The 26003-nt window shown below is 47.9% G+C and overlaps 1 protein-coding gene and 1 long non-coding RNA gene across 4 annotated transcripts in view; one reads left to right on the forward strand and one right to left on the reverse strand.

Annotated features, from left to right (window-relative positions):
- LOC111835418 (catenin delta-2-like) overlaps positions 1 to 11288 on the forward strand; it is a 191406-nt gene extending 180118 nt beyond the window's left edge. For all 3 annotated transcript variants that reach the window (XM_072711094.1, XM_072711095.1, XM_072711096.1), the window contains 4 exons: positions 2947 to 3073; positions 7323 to 7454; positions 9717 to 9793; positions 10970 to 11288. In XM_072711094.1, the coding sequence (XP_072567195.1) occupies positions 2947 to 3073; positions 7323 to 7454; positions 9717 to 9793; positions 10970 to 11260 (627 nt within the window). In that variant the 3' untranslated portion in view covers positions 11261 to 11288. The remainder of the gene's footprint in view (positions 1 to 2946; positions 3074 to 7322; positions 7455 to 9716; positions 9794 to 10969) is intronic.
- A 10783-nt stretch (positions 11289 to 22071) lies between these two features.
- Positions 22072 to 23558, reverse strand: LOC111835416 (uncharacterized). The gene is made up of 3 exons (XR_002836221.2): positions 23461 to 23558; positions 22460 to 22571; positions 22072 to 22202 (listed from the first exon to the last, which is right to left on the reverse strand). It is a non-coding gene; the product is annotated as an uncharacterized lncRNA (long non-coding RNA).
- Positions 23559 to 26003: the final 2445 nt, after the last annotated feature.

The raw sequence follows: 26003 nt of genomic DNA on the forward strand, positions 1-26003 counted from the left end.
CACCGAATCATATCCGGCAGCCAAGCCCCTCCCACCGAATCACGTCCGGCAGCCAAGCCCCTCCCACCGAATCACGTCCGGCAGCCAAGCCCCTCCCACCGAATCACGTCCAGCAGCCAAGCCCCTCCCACCGAATCATGTCCGTCATGCACTCCGTGTTGGGGGTCTGCTGTCAGCCGAGATTTAAGGGGCTTCTGGGGCTCGCTGATGACTTTCAGGTGCAAAAGCCAACTCATCATATGTTCAGTGATTGCAGACAACGTCCGGACAGAAGGTATGGAGGAGAGAGGGAGATGGGGGGAGACAGACAGACAGACAGACAGAGAAAGGCAAATTCCAGCATTCGGTTGTGCTGATCAAAGTTAAAATATTTCATGTAAAATTAAGGGATGACTGCAGATAGGAGCAGATTTGTTGTAATTACAGTCTACATTTGCATTGATGTATTGCTATAAACAGGAAAAAAAAAAACATTTCTCTTCCTTTTGAAGGTTCTTGTCTGCGCATTTCTGGAATAAAGCACCTTGACACAGTTTATGCACCATCGCCAGTACCAGGAGAGAAAATTAGTTTTTGGTGTATTTTTGACGTCTGCATCGTATGGCTGAGAAGACATATTCATCTAACACATCTGAGAAGTTTTTTTAAACTTATCATCAGCTGTTTTGTTGCTCAGCGAGCAGCGCCGCGTCTCTGTATTTGGAGCGCCGGTCGCTGTCCGCGGTCACGGGCCTGCCAGGCGTGCGAGTGGGCGTGGCTCTGTGTCGTCTCTCTCCCTGTGCCCCGCCCAGGTTCCCGGGACTGTCGGAATGCTGGCGTGGAGCTGCAGGCCTTCTTGATTAGTGCTTATGCAACCTGGGTGAAAGATACAAGGGGGAAGGGGGTGTGACCCACTCTGAGTGTCGATGCACACTAATACGCCGTCCGCAGTTGGGGGGAAGGGCAGTGATTAAAGGTTGTGGAGGCATCAGGACACCCCTGCTTTCAAGAGGTCCTTGGGTGTGAAGCGGCACCCTGAGGCCGAGAGTGGTTACTGCAGATGTTCCTGTCAGCCCTGTAGGTGAAGGTAGGGCAGGTAACCGTGAGACCCTTGCATGCAAACCGCGCTGTCAGGCCTCACCCGCCGCATTAAACCCCGCGCCCACATCACAAGGGCGAGTAGCCGGGGTCTCACCCGCCGCATTAAACCCCGCGCCCACATCACAAGGGCGAGTGGCCGGGGTCTCACCCGCCGCATTAAACCCCGCGCCCACATCACAAGGGCGAGTGGCCGGGGTCTCACCCGTCGCATTAAACCCCGCGCCCACATCACAAGGGCGAGTATCTGGGGTCTCACCCGCCGCATTAAACGCCGCTCCCATGTCACAGGGGCGAGTTGCCGGGGTGTCCCCCGCCGCATTAAACGCCGCTCCCATGTCACAGGGGCGAGTTGCCGGGGTCTCCCCCGCCGCATTAAACGCCGCTCCCATGTCACAGGGGCGAGTTGCCGGGGTCTCCCCCGCCGCATTAAACGCCGCTCCCATGTCACAGGGGCGAGTTGCCGGGGTCTCCCCCGCCGCATTAAACGCCGCTCCCATGTCATAGGGGCGAGTTGCTGGGGTCTCCCCCGCCGCATTAAACGCTGCTCCCATGTCACAGGGGCGAGTTGCCGGGGTCTCCCCCGCCACATTAAATGCCACGAACACCGAGCCTGAGACTAGCACACAGTCATTTTTTTTATTTCCTTATTTTTAGTTAGTTCCTGCATTCATGCGCATCAGAGGCAGGGCTGTTCGGTCCGTTTCCTTTGAAGTTCAGATTAAGGGAGATCAAAATGCGTTTGCCTGTGCATACCTCCTGCTGTACTCCAGGAATGATAAATTACCATCGCGTTAACTTTTAGGGGATTTAAACGGCTATGCACAAAAAGCAATCCCTTTATGTCTGTGAATGACAAGCACCTTTTACATCATGCAGTACCTTTCTCTCTTTTAAAAAAAATATTGTGTGCTATATTTATCATTCATGTGAGATACACTCTTTCCTGTTAGTATTGCTAACATTGTTTTTTTTCTGCTGTACCTGTTATTTATGATTGATGTGTTTCTATTATATGGTTAAGTAACACTAAATGAAACCATCAACGTCACATTGAGGATAAATGAATTAAGATTAAAATGAAATGAACAAATTGCGTAAAAACCGTACCCAATTGAACACTGACTTTTTTTTCCAATAAACTTGAATACAGCTTTTTAAAAATACATTATTCATGTAATACTGCCTCAGAACATGCCTCCATAGCCTGATGCCCTGCTCTCATCCTGATATTACACACGCTACCAGTCAAAGATTTGGACACACCTACCCATAGAAAGGTTTATTTGTACTGTTCTCTACATTGTATAATACATATAAAGACATCAACACTAGAAAATAACATACGGAATATAGGCACTGACCAAAAAATATTAAACAGAAAAAGCAGCTCTGTGGGTTGGGACTCAGAAGGTTGCTGGTTCAAATCCCATGGACAGGAGTGAGATCCCACCATTGGGCCCTTGATCAAGGCCCTTAACCCCAGTTGCCCCATGGACTGGCTGACCCTATTGTCTCCTCTACACCAGTTCCATGAGGTGACCTCCTGGGATGCTGTTCCAGCTGTCCTGCAGGAGGTCCCAAATATATGCTGAGCACTCATTGGCTGCTTTTCTTTCACCCTCTGGTCAGCCTCCTCCATAACCATCTCTCCGGTGTTTAGGTCAGGTGGCCAGGTCATGTGATGCGACACTGTCAGGCATGTGGGTCTGTAGAGTGTCTCCCTGCCACACCTCGTATCTGAGCAGACCTCTTCTCTCTCTTCTGCACTCCCTTTAATTCAGACTCATGCCTCTCGTTATGTGCCCGAGGCCTCTAGATCATTCCGCTGTGAGCATTCCAGCCACCGCATGCCTCTTTCTGTTACAGGATGGATATGCGCAGTATCACTTCGTTGGATCTTCTTCGACCATCGAGAGGGACCGGCAGCGGCCCTATTCCTCTTCCCGCACCCCCTCCATCTCCCCGGTGCGGACGTCCCCCAACAATCGCTCAGGTGAGGCTCTCTACCTCGCGCCTCCCCCTCGCGCCTCCCCCTCGCGTCTCCTCCTCGCGCCTCCCCCTCGCGTCTCCCCCTCGCGTCTCCTCCTCGCGCCTCCCCCTCGCATCTCTCCCTCGCGTCTCCTCCTCACGCCTCCCGCACTAATGCTTCATTCTGACCAGCCGTCCCATGCTTACCCTCTCTAGCCCCTGAATAACGTTACGGAGAACTGGTGCCGATTCCGCTGCCCAGATGTACGCGTGAGACGCCCCCCTGGGGGGAGGGGAGGGTGCCTCTGCCCGAAGTTTAGCGCTGTGGCATAACTGTAGCTGCTCCTGAGGAGAGTTGGTTTCATCTTTCAGGCACCAATTAGGCCGCCGGCTCTCGTCGTTTTTAACCTCAGCGAATGCACATGTGAAACGGCCCAGTGAGCGTGCCCCGCGGAGGCCGGCGGGGGGGCGGGCTTTGACACAGTGCTTCTGTTATGTTCCGGCACAGCGAAGGGGAAATGTGCTCAATTTGACCTGCATGCCGCGTGTCGGTCAGGCATGACATGGGGGACCTTGAGCCGAGGAACACAATTAGTTCTGACATGCGTGTGCGTGCCGCATGACACGGCTGATATAGTGATGATGCCATTTCAGTGACACGTTTCTGACTGATAAACCATTTGGGGACACGTTAACCTTGACTGGTCAGTATGGGGAAGCAGTCCCCATGTAAAAGGGAGCGCTCTACTGGAAACAAATATCCTGATACTCTAAACCAGTGCTCCCCAGAATCTTAATCAGCTTATTGCTAGGTTAAGTAGGTATGTCTGAGCAGGGACATCTGCAAACTGTGTTTCAAACTTCCCCCCCCCAGGACCAGAATTGGGGAACCCTGCCCTAAAACAATGCAAAGACTGTAGAGTTAATGCAAGTTAGCATGTGGCTAGTGTTAGTGTGGGATATTACATTAGTGTGGCATGGGCTTCAGCAGATTAGCATCAGTTAGCATGCACATTTTAGCGTATGTTAGCATTAGCATGTTAGTACAGTTCAGTAGCACACATTTATCTCTGCCAACTTCCAGCTGTCTCCGTTTCCGTGAAAAATACGGCAAATAGACTGGAGTCCCAGTAATGGCTACAGCAGCATATTACTGAGGGGACATTAGCCATTATGTGTTAGCTATGGCCCTGCATAGGAGTCGTATCGCATGAAATTACGAGAGAGATCATTTGCTAGCATAAAACGGTGAAGGACACTTAAAAACCGGTTCTTTATATTTTATAATAGTCAGTTAAAAGAAACCAGTTATGTAAGGCAGAAGTCATCATCTACCAATACTATTATCATTACATAATGGCCCCAAATGGTCCCCACAGCACAGACTCTGTATGATAGCTGTGTGACGTGAGCCTTTGTGCTTTCGCTTGGGACTCCTGCTCAGACTGTGTACATTTGTGTCAGATACGCTATTCAGTATCTATACACCATGTAGCCATGTACTAACCGGCTAATGTTCACCTCGCTTTCACACACTGAGGGGGAGGGGGGGGGGTGTCTATTTCAGCAAGCAGTTAGAATGTGTTTAGTCTTCATTACACTGAACAGGGTATACTGCCCCCCAAAGGCAAAACACTGTAACTGCATATTTAATCAAAATTGAGTTAAAACTGCAAAATCCACTCTAAATCCAGCATAGTTACTGTGTTTTGCCTTTGGAGGGCAGTATGGTCAGCCCCCACCAGAGAGGGGTGCCTTTCGTCCAGCGCCCCTGTTACGGACTTTGTTCACCGGCCCGGCGAAGATGTGGCTGTTCAACAAGCTGCCATTCCTGCTGTGGGTGGAAGTCTCACTCAGCTATACCGAACAGGATTTAGACACAGACCAAGACTGATGCCGTAAGACCTTTCTCAAACAGGACAGGACTTAGACACAGACCAAGACTGATGCCGTAAGACCTTTCTCAAACAGGACAGGACTTAGACACAGACCAAGACTGATGCCGTAAGACCTTTCTCAAACAGGACAGGACTTAGACACAGACCAAGACTGATGCCGTAAGACCTTTCTCAAACAGGACAGGACTTAGACACAGACCAAGACTGATGCCGTAAGACCTTTCTCAAACAGGACAGGACTTAGACACAGACCAAGACTGATGCCGTAAGACCTTTCTCAAACAGGACAGGACTTTGCGGGGGTGTGGAGGAGTGGACAGTGTCCTCTGGAGGCTGTCCTTGGTGTTAACCACAGAACACAGCCATAAATCCCAAGCAGATATGGCTTTTATGACATTCTATATATGGACCATATTAGCCGCTGTAGTTATCTTCTCCACGGTACGCCTCTCCTTGGCACACAGCTGAATGAGGGCTGTGACCTTAGTAGAGACATTCATTTATGTGCACGAGGCTTCAGTGCGTCCCCCTGAAATACAGCGCCTCTGTCAGGCAGCCACAGGAACACATGTCAGTCCACTAGGGCTGACTGCATGTGGAGGTTGGGTCCTGCTCATCGACACCCCCGCCCTCACTTGTGGGGGAGGCCCTACATGGGGTTCCAGTTCATCACAGAACACACACATGTAGTGAAACATCGTGGCCAGTATAGTGTCTCCACTTCCCAAAACTCACACAAACATGGGACCAATACAGCAGCTTGAGAGCTGTGTGGCTCAGGGGGTTAGCGGATAAAATCGGAAGGTTGTAGGTTCTAATCCCAGGATCAGTTCCCTGTTGGGTTCTAGGAACCTGTTTTCTTGGTAACGTACACGACAGAGGAAGCATGGCTGAGCCTTAGTTTACTGTGACAAGCGAAAGACTCCGTCACTCGACCATTCCTGAGAAACCCCGCACTGTGGAGAGAGTGGGACTGATCCACTGCGAGTAATGGAGTGATGTCAAAGAGAAACCGCACATAGTGGGGGCAGAGTTGACCCCCTCCCGGTGATGGTGTCAGACCCCTTTATGCTAGCTGGCCTCTGAAGGTTCAGGTGCAGCAACCTGTCTTCGCCTCTCCGGTGAATTTGGCAGATTTGCTGCCTGTTAGGCCCCGGCCACTTTGCCGTAGCCATTTGATTCAGGAAGCCGGGATCAACGTTATCGCCGTATTTGCCGCTATCTGTCATTAAGGAGCACCGGGCATAATGGCTTCTTTCAGAGCAGCAAAATAAAAAGCGGCTCTGCGGCTGAAGCATCAAGGGTCTGGCTCCGCCGGGGAGACTTGTTTTTGCCTTAAACAGATCTTCGGTTTGATCTGTGAGTGTGGTGAGTAATGTGTTCCTGTCTGTGCTTGGGTTTGGATGAAAACGCTGATCAAATGTCTGGCAAACGAATAGAAAGCGTATCGCACCAGCGAGTCACAGTCGGGGCTCATCATTTGTGGAGCAGTGAAGTTCCCCAGCGAGGACGCAGCTGTCACAGCACCCCGGAAGTTTGAGGGTTAACACAGCTTTAACGAGACACCTTCTGAGGGGGGGCAGCCCGACCGTGTTGGCAAGGGCCTGAGGGCATGGGATGGGGGGGGGCGCAGTTTGGGGAAACCCTGACTGTCCTCTTCTCTGCTTGTTCCAAAGTCTCAAACTGATACCCAGTACAAAACACTTCATTAATGCCCATCCAGAGGGATAGGACTCCATGCCTGTGTTCATAAGTTCACTGGGTCAAATCCCAGAGCTGCAGGAGTGATGTCATCATTGGGCCCCTGAGCGAGGCCCTTAACCCCCGTTTGCTCATGACAGCCACTGATTCCGCTTCCTAGATAATAGATAAAAACGTATGTTAAATAAATATAATCACATGGCTCTTGTCTGTGAGGAGTAGATGCAGGTGAAGTGCAGCCCCACTGAATTGCCCTCAGAGGAGTGGCAGTCTCGGGACCCCAGACCCGTCCGCATTACGTCGAGGCCGATACCCGGCACGGCGGCCGACCCCATTGGACGCCACGCAAACACCACCTGGACGCTCTGCCAGACGCCTGCATGTGCGATTTCCCTCCGTAACGACATAATGAGCCTGATGATGTAATGGTGCGACATTGCATCTCCGTTCCAGTCACCCCCGCTATATCCAGAAATCAGCGTTAAAACCAGGAATTCCAGGAATTCCTCCTTTGCCTTCCAGCTAATTTCCAGCAGGTTGTTTTGTGGGGTGGGGGGGGGGTCCCACTGTCCCATGACCGCTTCCTCAGCTGAGGTGATTGTAGCCTAGGTGGCTCGCCTTGGGGTATGAAAGCACCCCCCTGACGGACTGGCGTTTCGCTCTCCCCCCTGCCAGCGAGTGCCCCCGCCTCGCCACGCGAGATGACCAGCCTGAGGGACAGGAAAGCAGACTACGAATCAACCGGGACCAATGCCGGTTTCCATGGAAACAAGGGGGAGCACACCTCCCGGAAGGACGCCATGGCAGGTGGGGGCTTGCCTCGTCACACCCTTAAGGTCACGGGGGGGGGGGGCAGGCACGGGGCCACGTAGTATAATGTATGGCTTTGTACCCCCGACCCTGGACAGGCATGTAGCCCAAACCCGCTCAAAATTAGCTAGCACTTCTGGTCAGTGAAATCTACTGAGCACCCCCAACCCCCCCACCCCGAAATTTATTTCTGGCTACAGGCCTGTGGGGGGCACATTCTAAATCTCCTTGTGCGTATGTGGAGAGCCTGATGCCTGCTCACAGTAACAGGGAATATTGCCGTAAACACAACATGAAATATGAAATTATTACTGTTCCGACATGTAGGTTTATTTTTAAAAGAAAAATTATGAATTTTGATGCTTGAAGTGCACAGTCATGATTAGCTTTTGTCTGGGCATCTAGTTTGCGTTTTGTCCCAGAGTTCAGCTTGTTTGTGTCACTCCGTGCATGCCGGCTCACGGCCATCGTGTGATCACTTCGCTGATGGCTGTCGCTCGCCTTATCTGTGTGTCTGTGACAAAGGAGGGTAATACCAAGCGCAGTGAGCCGTCCCCCCCCCCGCTAGGCCTTTTTGTCCCTCCCGCCCCCTCAGGAATCCGTATGCCCACAGCCAGCTCTGCCACAGTCCATTCCCGTTGCCCCCTGGCTAACTCAGATTTGCAGGATTAGCTAAATGCATCGTTCCAAGGTCACATGGCGCTGTCTGCCAGCGTGAGGTGCGACGCCCCCCAGTGGTGGGCTCTTAGAATGGCCGACGATCGCTCTTCCTGCAGTCCCCGGAAGACCGGATTGTCCCGCCTTTGTTCTTTTGCTGTAAGTAGCTTAAGAGTGAAACATAAAGCTGAGTAGCAGGCAGCTTTGGAGCAGGCCGGTGTTCCCCCGGGCCGCTCCCTGGGCGGTCATGTGACTCTTGATCATGTGACCTCTGTAAACAGGCTGAGGTCATCTCCAGCCTGTGAGCTTTAATGGCCTCATTGCACGACCTTGGAACCTCCAAGCACAGAAAATTCTGCTGTATGGCTTACATTCATGCTTATATATATATATACACAGGTTTGTTTTTATATCTTTGTGGGGACTCTCCATTCATTTCTATGAGGAAAACTCTAATCACAGCATAACGACTGTAATCCCTACCCAGCCCTAACCTTACCCATAAGTAACCAAACAAAATATGACACTTTTGGCATTTTTACTCTTTTGATTGCATTCACAGATCTTTGTGGGGACCTGAAGAATGGTTCCCACAACGTCAAAAAAACAGGTTTTTATTACATTGTGGTGGAACATTTAGTCCCCACAATGTAGCATAAACCTAATCCATACAGACACACACATTCATAGAGATACACACACTCACAGGCATGCACACATACATACATACATACACACACACACAGACGCATACACACACTCACAGAGATACACACACTCACAGATACACACACACACACACACACACAGATACACACACACACACACACACACAGATACACACACACTCATACACACACTCACAGAGATACACACACTCACAGATACACACACTCACAGAGATACACACACTCACAGATACACACACTCACAGAGATACACACACTCACAGATACACACACACTCATACACACACTCACAGAGATACACACACTCACAGATACACACACTCACAGATACACACTCATACACACACTCACACACACACAGATACACACACACTCATACACACACTCACAGAGATACACACACTCACAGATACACACACTCACAGAGATACACACACTCACAGATACACACACACACACACACAGATACACACACACTCACAGAGATACACACACTCACAGATACACACACTCACAGATACACACACACTCATACACACACTCACACACACACAGATACACACACACTCATACACACACTCACAGATACACACACACTCATATACACACTCACAGAGATACACACACTCACAGATACACACACTCACAGAGATACACACACTCAGATACACACACTCACACACACACAGATACACACACACTCATACACACACACACAGATACACACACACACACAGATACACACACTCACAGAGATACACACACTCACAGATACACACACACTCATACACACACTCACACACACACATACACACACTCACAGATACACACACACGCATACACACACACACACACTCATACACACACTCACAGAGATACACACACTGACCTGCCTTTTTTCTCACTGTTCCAGTTCAAATCACAAGCGGAACCTCAACGTTGTTCAGGAATTCGTATGTGACACCTAATGAAGACATGAAACACACCCAGGTAAGAATACTGCCCCTAGACCAGACCATGTTTTATACATTTGTGTCATTTTCTTATTAAAATTCCTTATTATATATATTCTGGATCATCCAAAAATGTAATCCCCTTGGCAGAATACCATATCTCCCTCTCAGATCGTTTTTTCCACATAAAAAACTTCGTAACTTAATCATCCTTGAATATCTCAAACTCTATGGCTTTTGATAGATAGATTCTATTAAGTGTTCTGTGGATTGAATCCAATAATATAACTTCATTGCTTCAAAATTCACACATTTACGGCTTACTTTGGAAAGCATGCAATATAACATTATATACGGAGTTAATTATAGTTCATAAGTACATTTTAGTAATCAGTCATGTTACTTGTGTTTGATGAGAAACGAAGTTTTGACATATCCATGCTGGCTTTTGGGAGAAATTTGGAAATATCACATTTCATTAGATTATCAAGTCAAAGCCAGCTAGTTTTAGTTAGTTTTTTAACTTAAAGTGCAAGAGCTAGACTCTTGGGAGAGATTAAAGAGGGCAAAATGGAGAGAAAGTATTCCAAAAAACATGTGACCGATATTCAGTCATAGATTCGGAGTCCTGCTGAGGCATGTGTTGTCTGTTGTGACTTGAGGGACGTTGCGCTTTGCGTGTGCCGGCAGAAGCTTCCATCGGGCGCCACTAGGGGGCGTGAGAGCAGTTGATGGCGTGGGATGGAAGGCTTGTCGGCAGTCAGGGGTATTTCTCAAGAACACAAAGATCGTACTTATAAATCTTGGCAAGACCCGTCTTGCTAAGTTGCCTCCCAAGAACGAACTTGAGGTGCAATGATTCATGGGATTGGTCTCGTTTGGCGAGGATGCAAAAGGTGTATCCTTGATATCTGAGGTGGGGAATGAATGACATCTGGGGATTTTTACCGTCCTCCATACTTCTGTTCTTGAGTATTGGAACTGGTCTTTGGCAATAGAAGATGATGTAAAATGTGTATGCGAGAGCACAAGTATGGTGAAGTGTGCATATTGAGAAACACCCCTGGTGAAGTGTGCATATTGAGAAACACCCCTGGTGAAGTGTGCATATTGAGAAACACCCCTGGTGAAGTGTGCATATTGAGAAACACCCCTGGTGAAGTGTGCATATTGAGAAACACCCCTGATGAAGTGCGGACTTCCTGTTACGCAGGTCCCTCTGCCTCTAATCCAGGTCCCTGCTCAGCCAGTGCCTCAGGACGGAGGCAGGAAGGACTATGAGGTGTACCCCCCCTTCCAGAACTCCACCCGGCACTTCGAGGAGTCCTTCTTCGAGGACCCCACCCACCCACTCCCACGGCCCCCACCCGCCACAGACTTAAACATGCACCTGGGCCTCAAGTCCACCGGCAACTACGTGGACTTCTACTCAGCAGCTCGACCCTACAGCGAACTCAACTACGAGACGAGTCACTACCCGGCTTCTCCGGATTCCTGGGTGTAGGGGGCCGCGCTCCCAGTAGCGGCCAGGGTCTTGGAGTGGGTTGGGAGTCGGGAGGGGGTTTGTTTGGGGGGGGGGGGGGGAGGGGGGCTTGCTGACTGAGCATGTGCATGAATACATGAAGACATCTTTTTTCCCCCAGCCAGTTTAGTTTGTCAGAGTTTGTTTTTCATAGAGAGGGTCTAGTGAGGTATTTTAGCGGGAGGTGGGGGGGGGGGGGGGTCGCTTAGCAAAAGATGAGGCAGGCAGGGGGGGGGAGGGGAGGGGAGGCACATGAAGCCGAGATGGATTTAGCACTGGGGGAAGCTGGGAGGTGGAGGACTGATGAGGATGTACAGAGGGCAGGGTAGCTGAGGTCAGAGGGAAGGGGGCAGAGGTCAGAGGGGTAGAGGTCAGAGGGCAGGGTAGCTGAGGTCAGAGGGAAGGGGGCAGAGGTAAGAGGGCAAGGGGGTAGAGATCAGAGGGCAGGGGGGTAGAGGTCAGATAGCAGGGGGGTAGAGGTCAGAGGGGCAGAGGGCAGGGGAGTAGAGGTCGGAGGGCAGGGGGGTAGAGGTCAGAGGGCAGGGGGGTAGAGGTCGGAGGGCAGGGGGGTAGAGGTCGGAGGGCAGGGGGGTAGAGGTCGGAGGGCAGGGGGGTAGAGGTCGGAGGGCAGGGGGGTAGAGGTCGGAGGGCAGGGGGGTAGAGGTCAGAGGGCAGGGGGGTAGAGGTCAGAGGGCAGGGGGGTAGAGGTCAGAGGGCAGGGGGGAGGCAGGTGAAGCACAACACTGGTCGTTTACAGGAGGTTAGGAAACAGCCGTCCACATATCATCACCGTCACATGCCGCTGAAAACCTGCATTTTACAGAGTATCCTCCCATACTTCCAGCTTCTATCTCCTTTCCTTTATAGGCATCTTTTTTTAATTCTCTTTTTAAAATGTAAAGTATTTGATGTACATTACAAAGAAACAAGTGCATATTTGTGTATATTACACAAAGGCCACTCTGTGCTCTATTCAGTGGCTCTAAATATTGCTTTAAAGTAACAGTAAAAGAAAAAAAAACACTTTGGAAAGAGACATATGACTTACCTGTGTATCCTTTCCATGTAAAGTCTGTTTCAGCAGTAAGAAGGAAGTATCTAGCAGTATTGTTCGTTTCTGATAATGTGAATATGTTTGTGGCAAAGCGTTTAAGCAGTTCCAGACCGTTAACAGAACACCATTCCACACTCCTTGTCAATAAAGTGCTTTTTCACTGCCTAAAAATGTAGATAAACGGTAGATATTTGAAATAGTTTTTTTTTGGGTTTCCACTTAAACAAGTTTTTTTTTTTCTTTACGATACAGTGTTAAAAAATAATAAATTGAACTCTGTCATCCATATTTGCATAACATCCGTCTGTCCAGCTAGCATCCCAGTCGCCTGTGCTATTATGAAAAAAGAAAAAAAAATGTGCCAAACATCATTATCTCCGTAATGGGAGATAATCTAGAACTTTGGTTAAAGTTGACATAATGTCTCTAGTTGGTTCACCTGATGGCTGATTGTATATGAATTTTTTAACGTGTTTTCATGGAATTAAGCTATACATAGGCAGGTCTGGAGTATTACCAGGAGGGCGAGATCTTTTTGGAGCTTAATTCCCTCCAAAGATGTACAAATCTGTCAATATTAGTTGAGTGTGTGTAACCAGTCGATCGCGATTGAGAGTCGAGACTTCCGTTACGAAGTGGGTGGCTATTCCTGTATGAATCTGCGTAACAGACCCAGTTCATCTTAGAATTAAATGTTAATAGAATACGATGAATATATATTATATATAGAAATATAAATATATATATAATTTTTATGTCAAGATGTGGGTGTCACTAAAAGCAACAACATTATCAAAAAAAAAAAATGATTTGTAAAATACATGTAGAATTCTGTTCACTCCTGTTCTGACCATCTATACACTTGAAATGTTAACCTCCTGCTGGTCTGAGTGATGTTGTCTCCAGATTCTATAGATTATCGTTTTGAGATATAGCTGATGTCCACATGCAGGACAATAAAAACCTCTGTACGATCCCCGGAGCTGTTTAGCTGCTTAGCGTATCGCGCTGCCGACACACGAACGCACACGCATAGCGGACGGAAATCTACTGCTGCAAACTCGGCTCGTCCCTGCAGTGGAAAACCTGCATCTCTGTCTCAGCCTCCAGGTTCATTCCTGTGTTTTTTTTTTTTTTTGCGTGATTGAATACAGAAGCCGTTGTCTGGAAGTGAACTGACAACGTAAATTGGCTGTTTCACAAATACACTTAGTACGTGGAATACACAGCAGATAAAACATAGCGCTCTTTGAAAAGCTGGATATTCATTCAATATATTTGTTCAGTTTAAGGAATGAAATTGCTTGTATAAAGGCTTTTTATTTATTTTATTTTATTTATTATTAATTACGATCGGGTAACTTCTGTACCAGCTAACAGCATAACTGTAGGAAGAGGACAGACGATGAAGACTGGTTTCAGAGGTTATTAATCTCCTATGTAGAGTGTCATAGCCCCACATATGTGATTGATATGTGTCATACACAGATGGAGACTCGCGATGGCATCCAGGCCAAAGCCAGAGATACAGCTGTATAGCGAGGCAGACGGGTATCAGCACATCACCACACCAGCCACGCCCTGTGCCCCATCAGCCACACCCACCAGCTGTCAGCCACGCCCTGTGCCCCATCAGCCACACCCACCAGCTGTCAGCCACACCCTGTACCCCATCAGCCACACCCACCACCTGTCAGCCACGCCCTGTACCCCATCAGCCACACCCACCAGCTGTCAGCCACGCCCCCAAACCTCTAAGCCACACCTCATAATCTGTAAACCACATCCAGCACCTCTCAGCCACACCCAGTATTTGTCATCCATTCCCATCACCTGTCTGCCTCCCTCTCAGCCTCCTGCATTCCGTCAGGTGACGTCTTCCCCTTAGAGGGTGGGTGAAACGCCACACATCGGAGGTGCTTCCTGGTCCTCAAACAGAGCACTTTGCGTCATTTTCGGCTGCATACACTCCTTGTGGATTAAACCACCACTGATTACATTCAGGAAGCGGAAACATCGATTTTGGGATATAGTGCCATATGAAACACAGTGCAGTGCTGTATGTCTGTCTTACACTCATTGTCAGTAGTTTGATGCTTAATAGTCAGGATCATATGCGTTCCCACACCTGTGCTTTACGGTCTACACGGCTTCACATTGGCCCTTTCATTACACACCTGTGCTTTACGGTCTACACGGCTTCACATTGGCCCTTTCATTACACACCTGTGCTTTACGGTATACACGGCTTCACATTGGCCCTTTCATTACACACCTGTGCTTTACGGTCTACACGGCTTCACATTGGCCCTTTCATTACACACCTGTGCTTTACGGTCTACACGGCTTCACATTGGCCCTTTCATTGCACACCTGTGCTTTACGGTCTACACGGCTTCACATTGGCCCTTTCATTGCACACCTGTGCTTTACGGTCTACACGGCTTCACATTGGCCCTTTCATTGCACACCTGTGCTTTACGGTCTACACGGCTTCACATTGGCCCTTTCATTAAAGTTACATTAAACTTTGTTCGGCACAGTAATATGGTACATTTTGCCATCTGTGTTCTCTCCTCATGTTACCTTTCTCTACGCCTGTGAAGTAATATTTGCTCACAGAAATTAGCCCTGTCTGAGCTCCATCTGCTAAACGCGCTTTCGGAAGTAACTGAAAAACCCAAAAGAGACAGTTTAGCATGTGGGGCTTTTATAAAGCAACGTTGTTTAGCAGAGTCTTGGGGGATTTTTATCCTGTTGAAAACCGCTTTGTCCTTGTAACGGGCACATTTCTGCTGTGCGCGTCCTGATCCCCGAGGATCCCATCAAGCAGGGATGTGAAATTCGCTGGCCGGTGCGGGAAAGCCGGCTTCCTACATGTGAAAAACGGGCCCTTGGTCTTTCCAAGATAAGAAGAAAGAAAAATAATGCATTTTGCACCAAGAATTGGTAGTTATATCTTGATATCCATTTAAGTGTCATTAAGCACCTAATGACAACAATAATGTGTCAGAGCAGTATAGCATGCAGTGTGACATTTATAACAAATTTATTACTCTCCCCTCGTCACAAAACTGTTGTCTTTAAGGTCTGCATTTTATTTAGCCAAAGAAGCACCTTTTTTGAGAAAGCAGGGGCAGACAGTCACTGGGGCAAGTGAGGCTTAAGGGTCTGGAGTCCGTGGGATTTGAACTAACGACCTTCTGATCACAGCCTAACCTGCAGAGCCTCTGAGCCCCACATATGGAATAGATGTGAGTCTTGGCTTTCTTCACTGAGATGGGCCGAAGCTGATAACCCAGGGCATCGGCATCCAGAGATAGTGTGATGTGTTTACTTCCCTATCCGGCAGTTTCCACCACATCTGGAATGTCAGTAAGAGCGGCCCCCCCCCCCCGACAAGCTTCTGCCACTCAGCCACCATCCGACCCGCCCAGGGACGTTCCCCGGAGAAGCGCGACTCCCTCGCTCGGCAGATCCGAATCAGCTTAATGATGTCACTTGTGGTGTCATCTGCTGCGATGACCACAGAGCCCACAGCAAGAACAGCCTTTGGTATTAGAGGCGGTATGAGTTGAGGTTAATAGCTTCTGACCGGCTGACATATTTTGTAGGGAAGCAATTTTTGGTTTCCTGGCCACGATTGGCTGAAATACCCTAAAGATAAAAAGCAGAAAAAAGATCTCGGTTGCAGAGGAGAGCAAGCATGCCATGATAATACCCCTTGTTATCATCTAGTGACAAAAATGATTTACATTTCTCATCGTAAATGGAGCATATTTACATATTTTAATAGCACTACATGCAATATGCAATAGCTACTGCAGCACAAAATTAAGTAATTTACATAATATCTACGTATGTAATTATATACATTTATCGCAGGTCTTTGGCTAATGTCTTAATGAAGTGATGGATGTTTGGGAGAATGTACAAATTACAGTTGACGCTGAATTGTGATCAGTATTTCATGAGCAATTCAGATTTTTTGTGGCTAATTGACTGATAATTATTTAAACGCGTCCTAAAGACATGTTCAGAATAGCACAAATAATCATTTTAATAATCTAGTTCTTGACGGCATTGAACGTTGTGACTAACGTCTGCCATACCAATGACAAAGGGTGTTCCCTCTCGAATTGAGGCAGGAAAGACGGCGCCCCTCCGTGTCACTTTGTTTTAATTGAAGCAGTAAAGTGACAACGTATGTCGATGATTTTACTGTGTGGTGAAATTTGGTTTCCGGTCCAGTCTGTTCTCTGTGGCTGTGTCCCAATTCAGGGGCTGCATCCTTCTAAGGCCGTATTTGAACACTGAATCCATCACAGTGGCTCCCACTTTGAAGGATTCTTCAAATGCGGTATAGAAATCTTGTCCTTCTTTTGCCGAGTCGCGAGGGATCCAGCCAATCGATCCTTCGCAGCCAAACACATCCCAGTGTTCATTGCGGCGAGGTAAATTGGGCGTGTTCCAACTAGGCGATAGGAGCGGTTCTTCGTGACTCAAGGTTAAAGGCGGGAAAACCTGGCGATACAAATAGTAAATTATCCGTAGGGCCTGACCGTCCCAATGGACAACACTTTCTGTTTGACCTTTGAAGAACGCAGCCCTACAAAGGCTACATCTGCGTTGACCGCCTCCTTCACAGGACGCAGCCCCTGGATTCGGACGCTACCTGTGAGTTCTCGCCACGTCAACAGACTACTGCCACGGCTCCCCATCGAAATACACAAAGTGAAGGGCGAGCGCGGTCCCCCCCGGCCGGGGAGGTGCTAAAGACGTCCCGGGGAATTAGATGCTTCGCATTTGCTGAGGTGTCACTTTCGAGGGACAATACAGCCCCAAGACCTCAATTAGCACTCGAAGTGACATTTCTCAGTTTTCTGTGCACTGTATCCAGCTTTGGCAGGGAGGAGATAAATGCAATGAGACCATTTATTCATATGATATAGCAGGACCCCCCCCCGAGCTCAATTAAATATATTATATCTGTTAAGTTTGTGGCAGCATTGTTAAAATCACGGAGCTTAACCTAAAAGCGGACAGGAGCCACCTCAGCAGTCTCTGCCTCATCCATCGACTTATGCTAATAGCCTAATTATAAGTCACAACTACACAGAAAAAGGTCTTCATGGAGAGTCGAGAAGATGTTGGGCACAAGGTCTGTCTTCATTAAAGCATCACACATGTATCTCTCTGTCATGGGAGAAAGCCATCGAGATTAAATATATCTTCTGGATGTTCTTCACTGTAGAAGAGATCACTGGAGTCTGGATATCCTCCCCAAGTCCAGTCAACCCAGTAGGCGACATAGGCAGCCGCCTAGGCCGGGGGCGTCGGCGGTGGAGCTGGCCAATGGCGCCCCCCCTGGGCTTCGGCCAGTACTGCAGCTTCTCTGTGTGGGTCACTCCAGCTACACCCATAAAGTTACTGGCCGGGAAACCCCAGGATTTCCGGGGTTGTTTTAGGGAGGGAATTTCAACACATTCCGTTTTCTCAGCGGAGGGGTGAGTCCCGTCTCCTGTGACGGTCAGAGAAGCAGTGAATCATTAAAGCGTGTCTCCCGTTTGAGTCACGGGAGCGCATGTCCTGTCAGGGGGAATCTACACCTCATCGCTCACATCCTTGTGCTCACGTGTGCAAACCGCCGCCTCTGTGTTTAATTGTGGTCCAGCTGATTGGCCAGCTGTCGGTCGCCACTCAGTCACCACTTTGTAGTCTTCACGTTCGTGGTCTGCCGGTTTGGCATTTATTTGTATTTTCTCCTGCAGCTGGTCATGACACTGCACACTGTCCCTCATGCAGCTGGTCATGACACTGCACACTGTCCCTCAGGCAGTGGACGGGATCACGCACCCGCATGCTGCATTTCCCATTAGCCCCCATTTAGCAGATTTTTGACTGGAAGACAGAGCAAAGCTGGCAGTTTTGGCCTCCCCAGGTCCAGAGCCCGGCTCACTCACCCTGGCGGGAGAGTAACGGTGTGCTTAACACCACAGAGCATCCTGGACTTTCAAACCATACAGTGACGTTTCATACATGCTGCATGTAGCACAGAACCAGCAGGGCTGGAGGGGGGGAGCTGGAACCCATCCTGGGCAGCACAAGGCCTGAGGGCAACAGGGTTGGGATGCCAGTCCATCGCAGGGCGCATGCACACTACTATGGGATCATTCAATACACCATTAGCCCAACTGCACACAATATCAGAACATGCAAACTTCACACCCACAGCCAAGAGATTTGAATGAGGGGACAGTGCTCCAGAGCCACAATGAAGGCCCTCGGACAGCTTGATTACATGCTTTCATGTTAAAAGATAAATAAATAAAACGTGTGGGTGCAGAGAGGACAGACTGACACGAGGAGGATGATCCAGCCACCATGAGAAGCGGGAGATGATTTCACGGTGCTCTCTGAGCCCCAGTCGTGGGGTTAAGGCACCAGGCCAGTGCAGGAGGGGCCAGTCTGCAATCAAAATCTCAGTGCTGCCGGGACACAGCGATGGAGCCGAAAGTAAGTACTGTTTTCTGGGGGCACTCAGTCCCGGCCGCAGCATTGCAGGCCAGGAACCTCCCTCTTTCCAGATTACAGGCTACTTGGGTTGGAGACGCTCTCCATCATCCAATCGAGTCGCCCCTACAGCTCTCTGTAGCGGCCGGACTTTTCTTATTGCTTGGGTTCATTTCCCTGGATACACACTGCACGTGTCTGAAACAACCTCCAGTGAATCTGCACACTGCCGGCATGTCGATGTACTGTGAGGTGTCTGCGTCCGTTATGGTCCCTGCACACATTTTTAAAAAGAAATTTACAAACGAGAGGAGGCCATTCGGCCCATCAAGCTCGTTTGGGGAGAACTTAACTAATAGCTCAGAGTTGTTAAAATCTTATCTAGCTCTGATTTAAAGGAACCCATGGTTTTAGCTTCCACTACACTAGCAGGAAGACTATTCCATACTCTAACTACACGCTGTGTAAAGAAGTGCTTCCTCAAATTTGTTTTAAAATGTTCTCCCGCTAATTTCCACTTATGGCCACGAGTTCTAGTATTTAAACTAATATTGAAATAGTCATTTGGCTGAACAGCATCCAGACCCGTTAGAATCTTATAGACCTGAATCATATCCCCCCTTAGTCTCCTTTGCTCAAAGCTAAACAGATTCAGTTCAGCTAACCTCTCCTCATAAGACATTCCTCTAAGACCAGGAATCATTCTCGTAGCCCTTCGTTGCACCTTTTCTAAGGCAGCAATGTCCTTCTTAAGGTATGGTGACCAAACCTGCATACAGTATTCTAGGTGGGGTCTTACCAAGGAATTATATAAACGTAACATCACCTCCCTTGACTTAAACTCCACACACCTAGAGATGTAACCCAACATCCTATTGGCCTTTTTTATTGCTTCCCCACACTGGCGAGAATGAGACATGGAAGCATCAACATACACACCGAGATCTTTCTCGTAATCAGCTACCTTATTTCAGTGGAACCCATAAAATATCTGTACTTTATATTTCTGCTCCCTGCATGGATTACCTTGCATTTATCTGTGTTAAATTTCATCTGCCAGCTATCAGCCCAGTCGCTAATTAAATCAAGATCCCGTCTCACTCAGGATCACTGATCTCCATAATTTGCCTTTTGGATGATCTCCTAGCTTAAGTGTCCCAGGTTACCCACTTTTACATGACTTTAATACAGGCGTAGCTGTCTCAGGCAGATGGCTGCCATTTACCACGTCCTGCTTTTACAGTATTTCCTGCTGATGGTGCTCAGGTGTTACCTGACATTTCCCGCCTGGCGTCAGACAGCTTTGAACCTATCAGCACCAGCTCACAAATGCCACCACACTCACACACGTCACACACACACTATTCACTCACACACCAGTCACACACACACCAGTCACACACACTCACACATCAGTCACACACCAGTCACACACACACTCACACACACCAGTCACACACAAACACACACACACTATTCACTCACACACCAGTCACTCACACCTCTGGACAATTTGGTGTCTCCTCTCAGCCTCTGCATGTTTTTGGGCTGTGGGAGGAAACCCCACGATGACACGGGGAGAACCTGCAAACTCCACACACGTGGAATCCTGGCAGAGACTCAAACCCAGATCCCAGAGGTGTGAGGTGACAGGGTAACCACATCACTGCCAGGCCGCCCCAAACCACATTCATCCTCCTGAATTTATGACCTCTTTGATTGTTAGCTGCTTTTATCCAAAGTGACATGCATACAGTTTACATTTTTCACTTCCTCACCCACAGTGCTCCTGAACGCAGGGTTTTGCTTTATGTAATCTTTTTCAAATTAATTTCTACATAAATCTGATTCTGTAGGGGGGAATTAGTCTTTTAATGCCTTAATTTTAAACAAAGCAGTTGATGTACTTTTATGGGTAAGCTGATTTTCTGGTGTAAGGTAGGACTTTTATGATGAAATTTTAATAATAGGGTGAAAGTTTGGGCTTGCACTGGTGATGAGGTCTGCCTCATACAACGTGGAGCGAGAGATCTTACTGGCTGACCGCATGTGGGGCGGGCCGGGGTACAGGGAATCCGGGGCGAGCTCTGGGCACTGTCCCACTCCTCAAAATAGTGAGCTCGCACTGAGAAACGCGATCTGATAGAAACGCTGAAGCAGCATACAGCGGAGTCGGGTTCTGATCAGCTGATCTGCAGTGGCGGTTCTACACCATTTCAGCTGGGGGGGGGGGGGGGGCATACAGCGGCAGTTGTTCTGTTAGGGGGGCAGATGCAGTTCACCTTAATGTCCTTCAGTTATTACTTACACTAGATTGCCATCATTAAGAAGCAAAAGACGATTTTGGAAACGGACATGTTATTTAACTGCTTTGCGGTTACATTTTACAGTTTTTACAAATATGTAACTAACTCTGATTTCCTGGATCGTGTTGCTTCCACAAGCTAGATTATTTTTTCGTTAATGTCGTTAATTTCACTTTTAACCAATGTAAATAATAATAATAGAACTAATGATAATGAATTTATTACAGACCCAATTAAGTAGTATACGTATTTACCTATAATGGCTGACTGACAGCCACTGTGATCTTTAGCCGAACTCGATCGGCTGCCTAGGCGGTGTTTGCGCAGGAGAAGCGGCCCCTCTGTGGCCGCCGCTGACGACTTGATCTCCTTGTAATTACGGGCTGAGCTAAAGGACAGCGGGCTGTGCCGCCACCCGCAGTCCTGCCACTCGTATGGAGGGCGATGGCGGTCCGCCGTGTCTGCTGACTGACCGCACAAATAAGCCTGTCTGTGTGTCCAAGGTGCCATGCCCGATCCAGTTACATCTCACTGGTGCCAGTATGCTGCTCACGTGCCTGTTAAGGTCATTGGAGCGCGCGAGTCGGTTGTCAGCGACGTACTGATAATATTAAATTCTGGAGTTAGACGCTTTGTCGTCCACCGCTATTCTCAGACTGCCTGTTAAATGATTCAGGAAAAGAAGATAAGTGCGTTGAAACTTTCTCAGACTTGATAGACAGTCCTGTGTATGCTTTAGGAAAATGGCAGCGAAACGGCTTATTATCAATAATCCAGTGTGCTTAGATGCGAGCTTTTAAGACTGAATCCAGCGGATCATGCTGAGCATCGCCGGCAGCTTTCAGAGCCCGCCTGCATATACATTTTGACACAACAGACAATGACTGTAAATACGGCGGTAAATACAGGGTTGAGGGTTTCCATGGCGATGTTTGGCCTAGCAAGCTTCAGCATTCAGACTGCTGTTAATTATCATGGCCCTCTTCTGCGCCCTGCGCCTTCAGGGAAGGTCTGCAGTTGGTTATGCGGCTGATGCTGCGTCTGGATGGTCCTGGTAGACAATCCCAAGGTACCACCATGAATATCTATCTCCCTTCATGCAACCTTCCACCAGATCTGCATTGCGAATCAATGTTTGCTGTTAAAATAAACCACATTGCTGCCTCCGTTACAACGAAGACCGCTGGCTTTTGTGTTCATCAGACTGGTAATAATGAAGACAATTCCACAATGCACACTTCAAGTGCATTGTTGTGTGGCATTCATTGCTTAACGGTCTTGCTGCATCAAATGATTGCGGTTTTGTACCTGAGAATCACTTTGGGAAAAGGTCAGCCTCTGTAGGTGGAACACTCTCCGTCGAAGTAGTGCTGCCCCCAAGTGGCTGCTTTTGGTGAGACTGGCCGCACTGAAATTTATTCTGTTGAAGGAAAGTATGAAGCCCTATTATTATAATTACTAATACTTCTCGCTTAGATGGTCAAAAAGCACCACCTGTGAGGGCTGCCTGCTTCCGGGCTGCGTTTACCCAGACTACAAGACTTTCCTCGACACCGAGGAAGCGACGGAAAATCCCGAGTCCCAGTTCCGCTGCCCTGCTGTTCACCGTCGCCGCATGATGGATGACACGGTCTCCGCCCTCGTGCCTTCCGCTCAATACCGCCTCCGCTGAAGGCTGTCCTCGGTTGCTTAAGCCACCGGTGTACGTAAAGTAAATAAGCCAGAAATGTATTTAAAACTAACTTTGACACTAGGGAGTGTAGTTGTTATGTACCTGATGTCACCGGGCAGAGTGCCAGAAGAGGACTTATTGTTATTTTATATCCCTGAGCAAGGTACGTTTTGGTTGTCCAACGCAGGTGTTAAGGGTGAAACAGCCAGGATCCTACTCAGGGAGTCACAGAATACGCATTTATTCCCTGCCCACATCTGTTTTTGCTAAATATCTCAGTTATGGATGACTTTAAGTCCCCTTGACCCTGTCCTTCACCTAGCTGTCCTCATTCACACGGCTTATTTGTAGGAGGAGGTCGCCGTCGAAGCTTTGCTCCATCTAATCTATCTTGTATTGAGTTAGTAAACATGCCACCATGATCCAGCCATCGATCACACATTCAGCCGTTATCGCCACCGTGCTGCGTATGTTCTACAGGCCACAGAGTGTCTGGCAGGATGTCCGGTGGACGGGAAGCGTGGTCAGCACAGGGGGGCCGGACGTGCACATACTGTAAGCATTCAGAGTCACCGCTTCCCCTGCACTGCATGTTAAATGTAGCTGAAAACTGTACCTCAGCTAGTTTGGTACTTACGCTGCTGGAACTTGTGTTACTGGTACCCGACTAGAAGTCAATGGAAAATGGAAAGCACCCAAAGTACCGTACCCTTGTACTGCGGGCGGGGGCGTGGCCACATGGGAACTGGCCCCACCTGATTGGCTCCGGGGGTGCCCCCTCCTCTGTCACTCACCGATACCTAATATATCATTGGCTAACGATAAGGTCAGCTCCCTGGTATATATTATGGCCCCTCGTACGACCACAGCTTTAAAAATTCTGGAGTTGGTGCTGGCTACGGGGAAGCCATCCTTAACACATCGTAAAAAGATAGTAAAAGTGAGGATCCGGACGCGGAATCTCCGATCGAAAGATCCTCCGACACACTTCTTGTGCAGAGGCAATGACAAAGCGATATTTAAAATGCCGGCGACCAGCCGACCTCCCCGAGCTACCCTGTTCCCGTCTGCCCCCAGCCCGCTCCGTTAGATTATTCACCCGCCCCGAGTCAATCACATCTGCCCCGGCACTGGAGCAATTATTCTAAGCATGGAGCGGCGCTGCAGGGAGCCGGATTTCACTTAGTGGCGCGCCGATGTGTAAAACTTCATCCTTACGTCGCTTCTCGAAATTCTATCTCGTAAGAAATTATGATTATATAATTGTATTATCACCCCCCCCCTCCAAAAAAGGGAATTTAGTGAATTGTCCACTGCTAATGAGGGGAGTGATAGTGAGCTATGGGGGTTTGCTTCACAGCTCCATGAAGGACGTTTATCGCTTAGTCTTCAGGAAAAAAACATTTCCACAGTAAAAAGGCTGCTGGTTGCTGCTGGCTGACTCTTACTGTGCCGATTTTAGCCACAGCAGTACCTAGCAAAACATTTAGCTTTTTGGCCTCAGTTAGGTGCTTGCTCTCATTTTTATCATCCCTATGCATAAAGAAAGTGGAATTTCGTTCAGATTAATGGTAAAGAAAGCCTCTTAAACGTATGTTCAATTCAATTCAATTTATTTTTATATTTTCACAATAAATTCACAATAAAATGGAATTTAAGAACAAAATCAATCTGTAACATATATTTCTTTAAATATAACGTTATTAAAAAATTAGGTTTTTGATTGAAAGTATTCCTGGCAGTTTAAAAGTTGTTATTAAAGTAAGACATTGGCTAATATTTGTTGTCCCTGAGCTACACGGATGAGAACTCGATGCTGCATGTCAATCTGTATGTGTTTTACTAGTTGGATTGTTGCTCTACACTTTCTGGTATTCTTGGTGTTCGTCTGAATTTCTAGCAGCCTCTGTAAATCACCCAGAATCCCCAGGGGTTTCCAGTGGGAATGATTCAGCAGCTGGGCCTGAGTCACTCATCCTCATCTCCATACAAGGAGGAATCTCAGATCTAAGACGTGTCAACAAGATCTCAGATCCCAGTTCTGACACCGAGAAGGTCCCACGGTCTCAGAGCGTGGATGCAGGAAGGACGCATGTCAAACGGCAAGTCAGGAGATCAGGCCAAGTCACGGAAAATTCACTTCACGTTGGCGTAAGAAGAAACAGGCTCTTACACCAAGACTAAGTATTAGTAGTTCTTCAGATACTGACATTTTGAGATGTTACCAGTCTGAAAAGCTGCCACAGGGCGAATAAATTAAACAGGATAATAGCTAACTCTGCTATAACGCTACATATCATTCCGCTTGCTGAGTTTCTTGTATGTGCTGTGCTGAATATGTAACAGTGACACGGTGTAATTCTTTTTGGTTCAGAAGCACGAACGTTGCCATGCTAGGATTCTGAGCATGTTCTGTAGCAAACTCTCTAAGCTGTCCATCTTTTCACAACTTTGCATAGCTGCAGTCTTTTCAATATAAAGAGGATTCAGTTATTTTTGATGAAGCACCTCTCAGCGGATGCCTTAAACCAGGGGTATTCACATCACGGTCCTCAATGGCCGAGCACTGCTGGTTTTCCAGCCTTCCTTTACCTGAGAGCCAGATGTGAAGCCTCTGACCAATTAGAGCCAGGAATTATTAAGCTAAGTACCTGGGAGACTTGAAAACAAGGCCTGGATTTGGAATCGAGGTCCAGATTTGAATAGGGGTACCTTAAACCATACTGGTCTTGAATAATGTGTTTAACTATGTCTTCATTAATATAATTATCCCTGAGAATTCTAAATATATTCATTTTTCATTTTCTTGACAAATAAAAGGTGGCAAAATGGGTCTTTGATGTTTATGTGCTCTTTTGCTTTTACGGTGTTTCTTTCTCAAGTATTAATGGACACTGAGGTCTATAGGGAGAAGCCATTTCCTCTGGTTTCGGTCCGTTCACAAGACAGTGCCTTAAGGGCAATGGGAATGTTGTTTTTTTCTTATTGACCTCTAATTTTTTATTTGGTGAGGATTATATTATTTGTTTACAAGATTTGTTTTACGAGTTAAAATTGCATACAGAGATTTTGATATTTGATTGCATTGTTTGCAATGGGATTGTTTATGCTGCATAAATATATCTTCCTTCTAAATGGTACCACATTCTGTTAGACACTAAACAGGTAAAGCGTGCCTGG

The sequence above is a fragment of the Paramormyrops kingsleyae genome, chromosome 4 (assembly GCF_048594095.1).
Source record: "Paramormyrops kingsleyae isolate MSU_618 chromosome 4, PKINGS_0.4, whole genome shotgun sequence".
Classification (NCBI taxonomy): domain Eukaryota; kingdom Metazoa; phylum Chordata; class Actinopteri; order Osteoglossiformes; family Mormyridae; genus Paramormyrops; species Paramormyrops kingsleyae.